The 17,496-nt window shown below is 42.1% G+C and overlaps 1 protein-coding gene across 1 annotated transcript; it reads right to left on the reverse strand.

Moving 5' to 3' along the window:
* Positions 1-202: 202 nt before the first annotated feature.
* Positions 203-6,822, reverse strand: TOMM6 (translocase of outer mitochondrial membrane 6). The gene is made up of 3 exons (XM_089681161.1): positions 6,666-6,822; positions 6,459-6,572; positions 203-421 (listed from the first exon to the last, which is right to left on the reverse strand). The coding sequence occupies exons 1-2, from the start codon at positions 6,770-6,772 to the stop codon at positions 6,476-6,478; spliced, it is 204 nt and encodes a 67-aa protein (XP_089537287.1). The 5' UTR covers positions 6,773-6,822; the 3' UTR covers positions 203-421; positions 6,459-6,475.
* Between the last annotated feature and the right edge of the window lie 10,674 nt (positions 6,823-17,496).

Here is a 17,496-nt window from a genome sequence, read left to right on the forward strand (position 1 = left end):
CAGCGACTTCAATGTAATTTTCAGTGGCGTTTTTGTACATTATTTTCTTAAAATTCTCACTATTGTGTACCAGATCAGCCTAATTATAACTGCAATAAAACCATATTCCAAACAGACATAGAAGGTTTAGTAATATTGGTTAATATGCAGATATATATATTCCAGTTTGTGGTTTTACACGTTATAGACATATTAACACTACTTAAAAAAAGTGTCATTTATTTAGTTAAGGGTATGTCAATCCCTTTTGAAAAAAAAAATTAAATAAATAATATCATATGCCAAGGTCTTCATTGATGTTCCACTTCTGCCAGGAGCACAACCAGTCCATCTCATCATTGCCATCCTGACAGCCCATGCTCAAAGGCATTTCTTGATAGCCATGGTAGAGAATCACAGAAATGCAAGTGGGATGTAATACCTGCAGAAAAAAACAAAACATTAATATAGTCCATTAAAACTGCCATTGATCTCTTGAAACTCTAATTTTTATACAATATAAAAATCCTGATGAATCAAGTGGATTTGAATTTTTAATGCTGTATATTTTAGGATAAGATTTTTTTTTCCTTCCTACTCCTGTCATGAATTGCACCAATACTAAATGAGGAAGGAGAAACTAGAGATCACTGTAAACCCAGATGATCAGTCACATGCAATCTCCAAAGCATATACAATGGCACATTTTCATATTGTAGAAGATATGATAGTTCTAGCTAGGGATGCACAGATATATCAGCTGAAAATTGGGGTATCGGCATTTTGTCAATAGAAAGAGAAAAAAAAGTGCTGGTAATGGCATGCTGCATCCCACAGACCTCAATGCAAAAACACCCCCTAGTGACTTCAATGCAAAAATGCCAGCCCTATTTAAATTTTAAACTGTCCATTTCTGTTCTTGGCCAAGTGTATCCTGAATTTTCGGTTTCAGCACTGGAATTTTCATTTCGGTGCACCACTAGTTCTAGCATCAGAAAGTAGTTGTAGTATTGAACATTATTCTCCTCAATGTGACATGGAGGGGGGGGGATTTGTTTGATAAAGTGACCATTTCTTTAGTGGTCCCATCCTCCATATGAGTGCCATTCTAGGTGTTCCAGTACAAAATGGAGCTACCAAGCACAGGCTTGAGTGGGCCATGATGTGGGCAAATTAACTCTGCTAACTGGGGGCTGAGGATCTGCTGCAGGCTTGACAATTGACAGTATATTTACCCATCACTGGGACCTGTGAAGCAAGTATGAGATGTGGTGGGTGTATATGTGAGGTGAATAGTGCAGTGTGGCCAGTGTGTTAATGGCAATGTCCCTTGAATGTATGAGTGCTGAATGTATTGGGGTGCAGACTGAGTGCAGTGGTGCACAGAGTAATGGGTACATTTTGCACAATGCCAAGTGTGCATAAGTATTCTAATAAACACCTCACACCTGAACCCAGAAAGGGCAGCTGGCTCCCAATGACATCAGGAAGAAAGATGCTAGAACGGGACTTGAGCTGCAGCACTTGAGCAGCAGATTACAGCAGAACACTGAATTTGTTGGGCAGGCGAATATCTGAATTGAGGGTAACCTTGGATAACAGGTAAGAGGAAAGGGGTGTTGGGAGGGGAAAAAAAAGTGGGGGAGGTCGAGACTGAAGTTCCTCTCTAGGTACAAAAATAAATGGACATTATAAGACTTTTGAGAAAAAAAAAAATATTTTTTACATTCTGCTATAAAACATATCCAATAAAGAATTAACCACTTGCCTACTGGTCTGCACTGATCTGCTCTGTCACAGCTGCCGGTTATTGGTAGTACTTTCCTCACGCTGTGACACCGCGAGGAAAGTGCTGCCAATAACCGGCAACTGTATTTACTCTGTGATCTGAGTCATTGGACACAGCTGATCACGTGGTAAAAGGCCGTTGTGATTGGCCTTTTACCTCATCACGTGATCAGCTGTGTCCGTAGGACACAGCGATCACGGAGATCGCCGGGTGCTCGCCCCTGGGGGCGCACGGAAGGGTGTGTCCTGGGAGGACGTCATATGACGCCCTCCCAGAACTGGGTAACCACACTGTCATTTGGCTATAGCGCAGTTACCAAGTGGATAAAATAAATTCAAATTTCTTCATAAATTTAGGCCAATATGCTGCTACATATTTTGAAAAAAGGAAATCCCAATAAGTGTATATTGACTGGTTTGCACAAAAGCTATAGCATCTGCAACCGATGGTATATATACTGGAATTTTTATACTAGTAATGGCGATTAGTGACTTATAGCGGGACTGCGATATTGCGGTGGAAAATCTGACTCTTTGTGGGAACCAGTGACAGTAATACAGTGATCAGCACTAAAAATATACACTGTCACTATACTACTGACACTGACTGGGAAGGGGTTAAACATCTAGGGCAATTAAAGGGTTAACTGTGTGCCTGTGATTTTGTGTTTCCTATGTGTTTTTATTAAGTTGCTGGATTTTATTCCCTTTTAATGCAGGGAAACAAAATTTAACACATTGCTGCTGACAGGACACAGCTCTGCCTAGGCAGCGCTGTGTTCTGTCTCTCTCCTTGCAGATTAGCGTGTGGCAGCGGTCATCCATTGGCCGGATCATGCTGATCACCTTTTGCTGTTGCTAATCAAAGAAGAAAAAAAACGAAGATCTTATTAACCACAGTTGCGCCTTTAAGATGGCTCCCTTGAAATTACCTTTATGTACACGCTCCTAGGACTACAGCAGTACACTAATCTTCAGCAAGGCTTATTGGATGACTTTAAGCCACCTGGATCACTTCCACCAGAATGCCCACAACCTGATGAACATATTTAATCTCAGTCCCTGTGTTTAAAATCCCATTCTACCACATGCTAGTACACAAGTGGTTAAAAACCTTTCAAGTGCAGCTACTAGTACTGTGCTAGAGAGAAACTGTTGAGACTTTAATACAAACTTAAGGGGTTAGTTAAATGTTACCAAAAAACTACTTATGCAGATAAGGGGTGTCTGTAGATAAAAACACACTGTGCAGCTCAGACTTAGGCTGGCCATACATTATAGAGTTTTCCTGAAATTTTTGCTTTAGATTTACCAAAAACTATATAATGAGGTCAAACCTAAACAACACTTTCAATTGTATCTAATTAGGCAGGCCCTAAGTGGAAGGTAAATCTAAAGGAAATTGGGCAGAGAACTGTAAGAAAATTGTATAGTGTATGGCCAGCCTAAGTTGAATAATGTCCTTGCTATAGGTCAAGACTATTTATGGACCTCATGAACCCTGACTGGAATATTCACAGGACATTGCTGAGAGGCTGTCATTACTGTTCACCCTCACAGGAGTGAGCTCTCAAACACAGAACTCAGAGCTACAGCATCAGGGAAAGAAAGAGCTTGCTCCTGTGATGGTGAACAGTAGAGACCCCTTTGACACAGGTGTTCCCCCTGTATGTTTTTTTCTTTTTTAAAAGCACAAATATAGCCTTCTTTTGGTGGTATTTGATCACCACTGGGTTTTTTCCTCCTAATATAAACAAAAAGACTGAAAATGTTGGGGGGGGGGGGGGTACGAGACGACATATTATTTACTTTGTTTTATAAAACATATCCAATTTAAAAAAAATTTTTAAATGTATTCTGCTACATCTTTGATAGAAAAAAAATCTCAATAAATGGCCAGCACAGTGGCTAAATGTTTAGCACTTCCACCTGGCAGTACTAGGGTCATAGGTCAGAATCCCAACCACGGCACCACCTGCCTGGAGTTTGTATGTTCTCCCTGTGCTTGCATGGGTTTCCTCCAGCTACTACGGTTTCCTCCTACACTTCAAAGACATGCTGATAGGTGAATTGGATCCTATCTAAATTGGCCCTAGTATGTGTATGTATGAATGTGAGATAGGAACCTTAGATTGTACACCCCTTGAGGGTTAGGGACTGATGTGAATAAATATATATGTATGTAAAGTGCTGCATAAATTGACAACACTATAAAGTACCTGAAATAAAATAAATGTATATTTATTGGTTTGCATGAAAGTTATAGCACCTACAAACTATGGCATACAGTGGGGATCGAAAGTTTGGGCACCCCAGCTAAAAATTTGTATTAATGTGCATAAAGAAGCCAAGGAAAGATGGAAAAATCTCCAAAAGGCATCAAATTACAGATTAGACATTCTTATAATATGTCAACAAAAGTTAGATTTTATTTCCATCATTTACACTTTCAAAATAACAGAAAACAAAAAAATGGCGTCTGCAAAAGTTTGGGCACCCTGCAGAGTTAATATCTTGTACTGCCCCCTTTGGCAAGTATCACAGCTTGTAAACGCTTTTTGTAGGCAGCCAAGAGTCTTTCAATTCTTGTTTGAGGTATCTTTGCCCATTCTTCCTTACAAAAGTCTTCCAGTTCTTTGAGATTTCTGGGCTGTCTGTCACGCACTGCTCTTTTAAGGTCTATCCACAGATTTTCAATTATGATGAGGTCAGGAGATTGTGAAGGCCATGGCAAAACCTTCAGTTTACGCCTTTTTGATGTAATCCCCCGTGGATTTCGAGGTGTGTTTAGGATCATTATCCATTTGTAGAAGCCATCCTCTCTTTAACTTCAGCTTTTTCATAGATGGCATCAAGTTACCATCCAAAATTTGCTGAAATTTTATTGAATCCATTTTTCCTTCTACTCGTGAGATGTTCCCTGTGCTACTGGCTGCAACACAACCCCAAATCATGATTGATCCAACCCCATGCTTAACAGTTGGACAGAGGTTCTTTTCATTAAATTCTGTGCCCCTTCTTCTCCAAACGTACCTTTGCTCATTCTGGCCAAAAAGTTCAATTTTAACCTCATCGGTCCACAGAACTTGTTTCCAAAATGCATCAGGCTTGTCTATATGTTCATTTGCAAAGTTCAAACCATGATTTTTGTGGTGAGGACGTATAAGAGGTTTTCTTCTGATGACTCTTCCATGAAGACCATATTTGTACAAGTATCTCTTTATAGTGGAATAGTGTACCACAACTCCAGTGTCTGCCAGATCTTTCTGGAGGGATCGTGCAGTCAAACGTGGGTTTTGAATTGTTTTTCGCACAATCCTGCGAGCTGTTCTGTCTGATATTTTTCTTGGTCTTCCAGATCTTGCTTTAACTTCCACTGTTCCTGATGACTGCCATTTCTTAATTACATTCCGAACAGAGGATATTGACATCTGAAAATGCTTTGCTATCTTCTTATAGCCTTCTCCAGCTTTGTGAGCGTCAACTATTTTCAGTTTCAGTTTTCTAGACAACTGCTTAGAAGAACCCATGGTGCTGATTGTTGGGGCAAGGTCAGATGAGTCTGGGCATTTAAAACCTTTGAGCTTGACATCACCTGGTCTTCCCAGACGATGATTGAGAACAATCCATGACACTGGCAGGTCTCAGCTTTGCAAAGGGGGCAGTGCATGCTATAAATTCTGCAGGGTGCCCAAACTTTTGCAGACGCCATTTTTTTGTTTTCAGTTATTTTGAAAGTGTAAATGATGGAAATAAAATCTAACTTTTGTTGACATATTATAAGAATGTCTAATCTGTAATTTGATGCCTTTTGGAGATTTTTTCCATCTTTCCTTGGCTTCTTTATGCACATTAATACAAATTTTTAGCTGGGGTGCCCAAACTTTCGATCCCCACTGTATATACTGAAAATGTTTTATTTATTTTTTTTAAATACTACTAATGGTGGTGATCAGTGACCTATAAAAGTGGACAGACACTGACTGACTGCCACTGACAGTAGAGTGATCAGTGATAATACTACACACGATGACTGTACGAATGACACTGGCTGGGACGGGGTTAACATCTAGGGCAATCAAGGGGTAAATATGTGCTGTTTTACAAAACAATCTCTAAGTTTCTCATCCCTTTGCAAGGATGAAAAACTTACAACACAAGAGCTCTGGGCTATGATCGTGTGCAGCCAATCTGCAAGCCCTAGCCAGGACTGGCTGACAGGCTACCGCTGTTTATTCTGCACTCCTATAACCCGTTTTTGGCTGGAAAACTGAGCAGAGCAGACAGCAGTGACTGACAGTCCCGCTCTCTGCTCAGAGAGTGGTGTTGAGAACGCAATGATCAGCGGTCATGTGATTGCTGAATTCTCACGCTTAGAGCCGGTGGGGGACTGATGCTGCATCCACCTAGGTAAGTATAATTTGGGGAACAATATGTACCAACTGCAAGCTCATGAACTTTATTTTAGCTTCATGTGATGAGTAAAGCGCTCAGATGTGAACAGGCCTATTGAGAATAATGGGATCCTTCACCCTGAGTGCTGTTGGGGTGACTTAATCACAGGACAAGACGCTGAGGGATGAGATGGAGGTCAGTCACACAGCCAAAACAAGGATCTCTCTCCCCCATTAGCTGTGTGCAGTGAGGTGACATGACCGGCTGTCTGCTCCCTCCCTCATTCAGGCCCTTACCTCCTTTCTCTCGTCCTCTACACGCCCGGCTGCGGAGCCATCAGATCAATGTCTGCCATGTTTCTGGCCACCCACACTCCAGCTGCAAACAGGCCGAAGTTCACAAGTAGATTCCTGCCAAGAGAAGACACGGCGACATTATTCCCAGCGCCTCGTGCAGGCTCTGTCCCAACACACCCACCTCTTCACAACCGCGCACACTCATACCGGCGAAAGTCATTTTTGTCGGTGATAAAGCGGTACATTCCACGAATCCATCCTCGGCCACTTCCAGCCAAACTCCCTGCTCCCTTCTCCACGTTACTGGCCGCCATACTATCCAGACAAGAACTTCCAGGTGACCTAGCGGTGCACTTCCGTCCTTGCAAAGAGGACACGCTTCCGACTTCCGCCTCCTCTATGTGGGCGGTACTGAGAACGCTTCAGACTGGAGTCTTTTGCACATGCGCACACAGCTGCTTCTGCCTTATGCTGTGACCCTGACAACGCCACACAGTAGAATGTAGCTGGCGCTGGGGAAGCTGGTGGGAGTTGTAAATTACCTACAGTGGCCTCTGCTCGATATAAATTCTTTCCCAGCAGTACACACACTGCCTGATGGTTTCCCATTATGTTCACTTATTCATTACTATAGACAGTGCAGCCATCAGAAATGTGGGGCCCCTTACACAGCTTTAGGTCTGGCCCTGGGTCTGACCAAAAACATTCCCCCCGGACCTACAAAATGGCCATCCCACCGAATCCGCCCACAGGCCATCCCACCAAGTCCTTCAGTGCAACCACTTTTATTTTAACGCTCTTACAACTAAATATATGAAAATGAAGCGTGTATTCCAATTCATCACTGCTTCCAAGATTTAACAGTAACGAATTATATTTGGGCCACAAAATATGAAGCCTGCCACCATGACAAGGTATACTTTTCAGCAGGACCCTACACAAACTGCACTACCTTTTCAGTGTCCCCCCACCCCCAATCTATGCAGCCCAAACCAGCAGAGACATCCCCATATATTCACCAAAGGGACCTCCCCATATATTCACCAAAGATACATCCCCATATATTCACCAAAGATACATCCCCATATAGAAAAGAGACAGCCCAATCCAGCAACATTGCCAATCAATTTACCATTGTGCTGTCTAGCAGCTTGTCTCCAGAACAGTCAATAGTGAGTACTGGGCAGTCCTGCAGGCTACACGCAGCTCAGCTCTTCCACATAGCTGAGCTGTAACTGGCATTGCACCCAAACCAGCATCTGGTATGCAGAATAGAGGTGGGGTGCAGATTATATCACTCCACCTTCCCCCTGCAGCCGGAGCTAAGTGAGCTGCATCCGTTCACTCTGCTGACAGCCTGCTTTAGCAAGTGCTAGTTACTGCAGCAGCAACCAGGGGAAAACTGACAAACAAACCTCCATCTCATCACAGACAGTTTCTGTCCTTCATATCTCCTCATTGACAACCTCTGTCAGCACCGGTGCACCCTCCATCCCTTATTTCACTTCAGAGGGAGCCGCAAACTCGTCACACTCAGCCTCCTCTTCCCTCACAGAACTTTTCCCCTCCATCTATTATGAGGATTGCCATTCTCCCATCTGACACGCTACAGGAAGATAGTCAGGGACTGCAAACATACTACAGGAGATGTTAGAGACTGCAGACAAACTACAGGAGATGTCAGAGACTGCAGACATAGTACAGGAGATGTCAGAGACTGCAGACATAGTACAGGAGATGGTCAGAGACTGCAGACATAGTACAGGAGATGGTCAGAGACTGCAGACAGAGTACCGGAGCTGGTCAGAGACTGCAGACATATTACAGGAGACAGAGACTGCAGACATAAAACAGGAGATGGTCAGAGACTGCAGACATACTACTGGAGACAGTCAGAGACTGCAAACATGATACAGGAGATGGTCAGAGACTGCAAACATGATACAGGAGATGGTCAGAAACTGCAGACATAGTACAGGAGATGGTCAGAGGCTGCAGACATACTACAGGAGACAGTCAGAGACTGCAGACATACAACAGGGATGGTCAGAGACTGCAGACATACTACAGGAGATGGTCAGAGACTGCAGGCATAATACAGGAGACTGTCAGAGACTACAGACATACTACAAGAGATGGTCAGAAACTGCAGACATAGTACAGGAGATGGTCAAAGGCTGCAGACATACAACAGGAGACGGTAAGAGACTGCAAACGTGTAGTAAGAGTCCATGGTCCAATTTTCGGGGGGGGGGCAGAAATTGGAAATGTAAAGGTGCCTAGAGAAAAGAAAAAAAGGGGGGATGGGAGTGAGGAAAAGGGGGAGGGAGTAGGGATCATAGGGAGGGGTGTTCCACTCCGCTCCCCAAGGCAGACCAGTACACACAGAGCTCTGTCCTGACAGCAGGGATGAGCCAGTTTTTGTTTCCCTGCAGGAAATAAAAACCAGTGCATCCCTTAGTAAATTCACAACAAAGTAAATATACCAAGCACTGTTAACCCCCAAATGTTAACCCCTTTACAGCCAGTGTCATTAGCACAGTGTCAGTGTATCTTAATAGCACTGATCACTGTATTAGTGTCACTGGTTTCCACAAAGTGTCAGTTGGTGTCAGATTGCCCCCATACTATCACAGTCCCACTAATAGTCGCTGATCACCACCAATACTAGTATTAAAAAATAAATAAATAGTGCATTGTAAAAACATCATTGTGAAAATGTGAACATAAATATATAAACACTACAACTCAAAACATTTCAAAATGTCCATATAAAACTTTTGCTGGTCCTTTCAAAATATCGGCAATCCATCCATGCACCCAACACCTGTGTCCAATGTGATAAACAATAATTCTTCATTAGCAACATGCAGTAAATTGGTAGGCTTAACCAGGGGCGGACTGACAACTCATGGGGCTCCCGGGCAATAGGGGATCATGGGGCCCCTGTGTCCTTGTCTAAACTCAAAAAAGCCAATGGAAAAGGTACCAGGGACATCTCATGGGGCCCGCTACTGACCCCGGGCCCTCGGGCAGTGCCCGAGTTTCCAAATGGTCAGTCCGCCCCTGGGCTTAACAGCTCCAATCACAATCTGCGCTTATTATATGATCAGAGCAGCTAATGAAGGAAGCAGACATCACCAGGATCTCCCGATCTAGTTCCAATTCAGGCATATCATGTAAACCAGGCAGTGTTATAAAGGAGGCAAATCTCACCAGGATCTCCTTCTCAGACCCATAGCTTTTATGACAATAAAAAGTGTGCAAGACAAGACAAAGATCCACTCACATTAACAAGTGCCACTCACCTGACCTAAATTCAATAGAAAACCTCTGGGATATCATGTCTCGATCCATCCATCGCCACCTGGTTGCACATCAGACTGTCCAGGAGCTCAGTGATGCCCTGGTCCGGATCTGGGAGGAAATACCCCAGGACACCATCCGTTGTCTCACTATAGACTCCCCCGACGTTGACAGCGCAATTGTCAGTTAAAGTAACAAAGTGCCATATAACAAAAAATGGCCTGATCAGGAAGAGGATAAAATCTTCCGGAGATCAAGTAGTTAAATATACATAAACAAACCAATAATATTTGAACCAAATAGCAAACACCAAAGCTCAGTCACCAAGACTGGAGCTGAATGTAACAGTCCATTAAAGTCATGAATCACACTGTGCACCCACAATAGTGGGCAACAATACCCCCAACAAAGGACAGCTTTGACAAAGGGCAGGGCGGGTTGGACAGCTGGCCTTGATTGAAGATTTAACTGCTGAAAATCATCTCAGAAACAGACATTATATAGGTAGATGAAAGTTCTGATTTTTTGCTATTTTTCCCTCCGAAACACCCTAACCAATCATAAAGCATCTGCAACCAGCTGATCTGTTTACGACAGCTGCTAGCTGAGATTCTGTCTGGATACAGGAAAGGGGGACCTGAAATAGATAAAAAAGAGAGCCAAAACCGCCCAGCAACAAAAAAACCTTAACAGCTAAACAAGCTTTATTTAACTTTAACAAGAGGTGCCAGGGCTCGCAATCCCATGGGGCCACTTAATTATGTTTGTGGCCCTACCATTACCACTGAAAGTGCAAGAAAATCCCAAATTGTGGGTCATATCCAGAAGACTAATAGAGGGTAAAAGTTCCCATGGGGATACTAGTTCTGGTGACAACCAGGATTTCCTTCACTTTGGAGGGATTCCCTCTAGCTTCCTGTTTTGGCAATGGGACTGGAAGCAAGGGGAAATCCCACCAATAGAACAAAACAGGGGTCCCTTACTTTATCCAAATTGAACAAAAGTTTTGCCTTTAGTTCTATTTTAATGAAAGCACCAGGACAAGAAGCTGGTCGGCATAGTATGACATGTAGATAGAAGAAAGGTTTTACAGCATTTTTCCTGGCCCCTTTCACAAGCAGGGGGAATGTGGCCTGGTATGGTTAAGGAGGGGCGGGTGCTCATTCCTGTGCTCAGATCAAGGGTCTGGTAGGAATTTAGGGGGAAAAAATATAAAAGGGGTGCAGCGCTATACAATCTAACTAATAATGATGAAGCTCAGAATCACAATCAGAAAAATAAACAGTGACTGTGTGCTAATAAACAAAGCCACTGAATGGTGGTTATAAAGTGAAGGAAGTGCAAATAAATGAAAGAGTCCAATGAAGGGGTACTCTTAAGATCCAAGATGATCCTCAGACGTCCAATATTTGGAACCGTAAAGGTGATAAATAATGTAAAGATTGCGCACTCACCAGATACGCAATCTTTATGCGCATTTGTGTATAATATCACTGGACCTCCGGTGTCATCAAACTGGTCTGGTCAAATCTGGTCAGCATGACTTTCACTGCCTGGTACTTGGATAGATGCGGCTGCTCTGTAGATCTGGCTGGTTCTCACCAGAACTGAGGTGTTTGGCCAGATGGAAAATAGCTGTTAATATTCCCTACAGCGGCTCAAGATCTTGTCCATCCCTACACCTCTCAGGGAAGGGGTGCTCCTCTCTTTTGGGGGGGTAGATCCTTGAAGTTTTGCCAGCAGGAATAGAAGGGGACAGAGAGCTCAGTGCTGTCACCCTCTACTCTACTCAACTCAACACACGGGAAGGGGCTATTGGCCAATCATAGCCAGGGTAACACATTAGCAGGCCCGCCCTCTCTAAGACTCTGTATGAAAGTTCTGATTTTTTGCTATTTTTCCCTCCGAAACACCCTAACCAATCATAAAGCATCTGCAACCAGCTGATCTGTTTACGACAGCTGCTAGCTGAGATTCTGTCTGGATACAGGAAAGGGGGACCTGAAATAGATAAAAAAGAGAGCCAAAACCGCCCAGCAACAAAAAAACCTTAACAGCTAAACAAGCTTTATTTAACTTTAACAAGAGGTGCCAGGGCTCGCAATCCCATGGGGCCACTTAATTATGTTTGTGGCCCTACCATTACCACTGAAAGTGCAAGAAAATCCCAAATTGTGGGTCATATCCAGAAGACTAATAGAGGGTAAAAGTTCCCATGGGGATACTAGTTCTGGTGACAACCAGGATTTCCTTCACTTTGGAGGGATTCCCTCTAGCTTCCTGTTTTGGCAATGGGACTGGAAGCAAGGGGAAATCCCACCAATAGAACAAAACAGGGGTCCCTTACTTTATCCAAATTGAACAAAAGTTTTGTCTTTAGTTCTATTTTAATGAAAGCACCAGGACAAGAAGCTGGTCGGCATAGTATGACATGTAGATAGAAGAAAGGTTTTACAGCATTTTTCCTGGCCCCTTTCACAAGCAGTGGGAATGTGGCCTGGTATGGTTAAGGAGGGGCGGGTGCTCATTCCTGTGCTCAGATCAAGAGTCTGGTAGGAATTTAGGGGGAAAAAATATAAAAGGGGTGCAGCGCTATACAATCTAACTAATAATGATGAAGCTCAGAATCACAATCAGAAAAATAAACAGTGACTGTGTGCTAATAAACAAAGCCACTGAATGGTGGTTATAAAGTGAAGGAAGTGCAAATAAATGAAAGAGTCCAATGAAGGGGTACTCTTAAGATCCAAGATGATCCTCAGACGTCCAATATTTGGAACCGTAAAGGTGATAAATAATGTAAAGATTGCGCACTCACCAGATACGCAATCTTTATGCGCATTTGTGTATAATATCACTGGACCTCCGGTGTCATCAAACTGGTCTGGTCAAATCTGGTCAGCATGACTTTCACTGCCTGGTACTTGGATAGATGCGGCTGCTCTGTAGATCTGGCTGGTTCTCACCAGAACTGAGGTGTTTGGCCAGATGGAAAATAGCTGTTAATATTCCCTACAGCGGCTCAAGATCTTGTCCATCCCTACACCTCTCAGGGAAGGGGTGCTCCTCTCTTTTGGGGGGGTAGATCCTTGAAGTTTTGCCAGCAGGAATAGAAGGGGACAGAGAGCTCAGTGCTGTCACCCTCTACTCAACTCAACACACGGGAAGGGGCTATTGGCCAATCATAGCCAGGGTAACACATTAGCAGGCCCGCCCTCTCTAAGACTCTGTATGTTCAAGGAATTTAGGGGGGACCCCACGATCCCCCCCCCATTTTTGGTGGGTGGGGTTCCCTTTTAAAAGTCCTACCAGGCCTAAAGGGTCTGGTATGCCTTTTAGGGGGAACCCCACACACTTTTGAGAAAAGATATTACTGTGGGGTCCCTTCTAACCTTCCTATCAGACCTAAAGGGTTAGGGGGGGACCCCATGCTGTTTTGTTTTTTGGGGTTTTTTTTTATACAAATGTAATTTTGTTTTTAAATGTTGGTCCTGCTGCAGCAGGTTCTATACATGGTACAGATGTATAACTTAGCAGGTAGTTTAAGGGACCCCCAGGCATGATATTTAAAGGAAAATTTGTCTTTATTATATTTTACAGCAATGTTAACAATACAAAACATGAGAAATAATAATAGCATGGACAAGTGGATAGAAAAACATCATAGGTGTGTCAATGGTCCATGTGGATGAATGAAAATAAGTCTAAACAACCACGAAATGGAAGTGTTTTAATAACACATATTACAGAAGTATAGAGAGAAACAAAAAAGAACATAGGTTCACGGGGTGCATCCCCAGACGAAATATATGGAACAAAATGTGGAAACTCTGTGAAACCAAAACTATAAACCCAAACAGAAAAAAAAGGAGAAAAGAGTCTACAGGGAAGAGAAATAGGGGAAAAAAAAGAAAAAGGGAAGTCAATTGTAAGGATAGTGAGGGAGAAGAAGAAGGAGGGTCGAGGGAGATGCGGCAGATAGCAGAGCAAAGGCGGCCCCACACCAGCATCAGGCATGATATGTAAAGGAATTTTTCTTTTTTTCTTCTTCTTCTTCTTTTACTTTAAACAATGAAAAATGACTGCCCCTTTAAAAAATGGTACTTTTTAAAATTTTCACTGATTTATGTCCCTCAGGGCAGTACCCAAGTTCCCGTACCCCTTTTATGGCCAATAACTTGCATATAAGCCTTCAAACGTAAACAGATTCACATCCATTTACATCCAGGCACCCACAGGGATAGGTTGCAGTCAGTATTCGATCGGTCTAATCACAGGTCAAAAACAGACTGATGGAACACCCATGTGAAAAAAGGCCTAAAAGACACAGAGCTAGAGGTAACTTACAGGTTACTCTTGCCCCCTCAAAGTCTCCTGTATAACATTTTCTGGAAAACTTCTTTAACCACTTCGCCTCTCATACTTGTTCACCCCTAATAGACCAGAGCATTTTTTACAGAACTTCACTGTCTCAATGTACATGGACTATTTTTAACTGCTTACCCTCCAGAGGATTTACCCCCCTTCCTGACCAAGCCATTTTTTGCAATACAACTTTAACTGACAATTGTGCGGTCATATTTTTTGTGCTATAAAAAAACAACAACAATTATGAGAAAAAAGCAATCATTTTTACTTTTTGCTATTAAACATGTCCAGTAAAAATTTTTTAAAAATCAAAGTTTGTCACAAATTTAGGCCAAAATGTATTCTACTACATGTCTTTGCTAACGAAAATCCCAATACGTGTAAATGAATTGGTTTATGTAAAAGTTATAGCGTTTACAAATGGCGGTATATATACTGGAGTTTTTTTCTTTTTTACTAGCAATGGCAGTGATCAGCAACTTATAGTGGGACAGCGGCAGGCATTCTGACATGGGGGGGGACTGACTTGGTGTCACTGACATCCCCAGTGACACCAATACAGTGATCAGTGCTAATAAAAAGCACTGACACTGTTCTAATGGCACTGGACAGGAAGGGGTTAACATGTGGGTTAATCAAAGGGTTAACTGTGTGCTGTTTTACTGTGTGCTGTGTGTGTGCTTTGCAAAGCCATACAAAGCAGTGTGCAGGAGTTGACAGGGGAGAGATCTGAGTTGTTTATATACAGGTCTCTCCCCGTCGGTAATACTCGGAGATCACTGGGTGTCGGCAGGGAATCACTGGCCAGGACCTGGTGATTTACAGCGAAGGCCACAAATGGCGGCGTAGGTAGGGCACGCGTCCCCTACCCAGAACTGCAAAATCACATATATGTACGTGATTTCGCATACCCGTGCCACCCTGTAGCAGTATTTCTGCTATAGGGTGATGCGGAAGCAGTTCATCCTTATGCTGCTAGCATTAGAAAATAGAACTTTCTTTAAATAGTTTTTTTACATTTCTTTAGTTACTTCCTTTTTTCCATGCCTAGGCAAATTATGTCATACATCCCAGGAGTCTTCAGGAGGGGAGGGAAGGTTTTCAGCTCAGACAATGCCTGAGCTAAGAGATGGATTCCAGGAAGTAAATGCTACATGAATCATCTACCCTTACTCAAGATGACCACTGCCAGAAATGCCAGGGAGTGTTTTTCAAAATGGTTTCTCAACAAAATAAAGCATGGAGATATGGATGGATTGGAGAGTTTGCTCTGAATATCAAAAATGAATTAAACAACATTTTTAGTTTTTGGTGCTCACATACAGTGCAGTTCCACTTTAAGATAACAGCATAATACATTTACTGTTTTTTAAGTACAAACTCACTTTTTCTGTATTTGTGCAGAGTTAGTTTAAAAATAAATAGCGGTACTGCACATTAAAAGTGCACATTTTATTCTGTAATTTGTTCTGTTTGAAATGACAATAAAATTATGATTCTTGTACAAAGCATTGCAAAGTTATTTACAAATAAAGAAAAGTGGGGTTTGTTTTTTTTTCCAATTTTGTGCTTTTTTTCAATGTGATACGTGTAAATGTATGTTAAAGGTGTAAAAATATTAATGAACAAAGCAAACAAAAACAGAAAAAAAGTTTAAATATTATTAGTTAATAAAATAGAAACAAACAAACAAAAATCAGCAGAGAAATTATAATTAAATGGAGATGGAGAATTAGTTATTTTGAGTTGATTAGAGTAAACTAAGGGTTAATAAGGGGTTAAACAGAGAAACATTTAAAACAAAAGAAAAAAACTTTTGTTTTACTTATCAGGTTGCTTTAACTGACTTCCACAGATTGAAGTTCATCCCTTTGATCTGTAGATGAATGAACAGAATAGATACAAATGTAACAATATGTTACTATGTATCGTTTTGTATTTGTGGCTGAGCAATGTTCTTGATAAATACTGTGAGACTGTTTTTTTTGACAGCTCCAGTTGCCAGGACCTTCTCAGTGTACTGCAGCGGTCATTATTCAGAGCAGGGTATAGCCATGTACAGGAACAGGGCAGCAGGGCAGAAGGACTGGACGTTCTACACACGCCATGTGTTCATGACCAGGACTTTTTTGCAATTCAGCACTGCGCTACTTTCCCTGGCAATTGCTCGGTCTTTCAACACTGTACATAAATTACATTTTTATAATTTTTTTCACACAATCACACAAATAGAGCTTTCTTTTGATGGTATTTAATCACCATTGAGTTTTTTATTTTTTCTATATAAACAAAGAAAAGACCCCCCCCCCCCCAAAAAAAAAAAACATTTTTTTTTTACATTTTTGCAAACAAATAATCTCTTTATAAATTTAGGTCAAAATGTATACTGCTACATTTCTTTGGTAAAAATAACCCAAATGGGGTATATTATTAGTATGTGTGAAACTTACAGAGTCTGCAAACTATGGCATATATATTTGAAAATTGATCAATTCTGATGTACTGATGGCCTATCTCATTTCTTGAGACCCTAAAATGCCAGTGCAGTACTAGGGCTGCTGTTAGAAATCATGGGGCCCCATACAGCCAACCCCCTCAAAAAAAAGCTTACTATGCTTCAGTTCTGAATGAACACAGTGAGTGATCCGTATCAAACACTCAAAGTGTTCATTCAGGAAAGGAAGGGGCTGGTAAATATGACACATTTACTGGAACCTCCCCCCACTCTCCATCCTGAAGGACCCTATTGTGTGCTTGCAGCTACTGGTGGAATGGAGGGGAGGGAAGCCGTTAGCACTGTGGGAGTGAGGGCACTCAATTGTCAAAAGACAATTACTAGTATCATAATTTGAAACAAAAAACCCATATAGTCTGCAACAAACAAACAAAACAAAAGAGAGATAAAAATCGTATGGAATATGTAATCATGTATACACTGACTCGCCATGGTATTATAGTCTTCACCCTATTGAGGTCAGTTTTTTAATGATAGACCAATAGGGTGTAATCAAAGAAAAAGAAGAGAAAAAAGGGGGGGGGGGAGAAGAGATTTAAAAAAAGGAAAGGAAATGGAGAGATAGGAGGAGAGGAAAAAAAGTAGGGGAAAGAATGGGGCCAGTTAAGGGATGGGGTGAGCAGGGAGGGTCCAGCTGTTCCCTCCAATGATAACATCCCTTCCGGCTTTAGAGTCCTACTCACTGAGAGTCTAAATATAACTGCCAGGGCATCCAAATCTCATGATGTCTCTAAGGCTGGTTGCTAATGAACTCTGGTAGCAGTTCCATATGTTGGATGTCAGATTCCCTGTTACACCAATAAGTAATTTGTTTCCACAGGGCCGGTATACATGCTTTTGCAGCATTCA

This window comes from Staurois parvus, unplaced genomic scaffold (assembly GCF_062004578.1).
Source record: "Staurois parvus isolate SC_StPar_1 unplaced genomic scaffold, SC_StPar_1.0 ptg000261l, whole genome shotgun sequence".
NCBI classification, from domain to species: Eukaryota; Metazoa; Chordata; class Amphibia; order Anura; family Ranidae; genus Staurois; species Staurois parvus.

Excerpts from the sequence above, each read along its gene's own strand:
- TOMM6 (XM_089681161.1), bottom strand. The coding sequence starts at position 6,772 with ATGGCGGCCAGTAACGTGGAGAAGGGAGCAGGGAGTTTGGCTGGAAGT. Across the intron at positions 6,573-6,665 it reads GACAAAAATGACTTTCGCCG|GAATCTACTTGTGAACTTCG; the intron begins GTATGAGTGTGC and ends TTCTCTTGGCAG.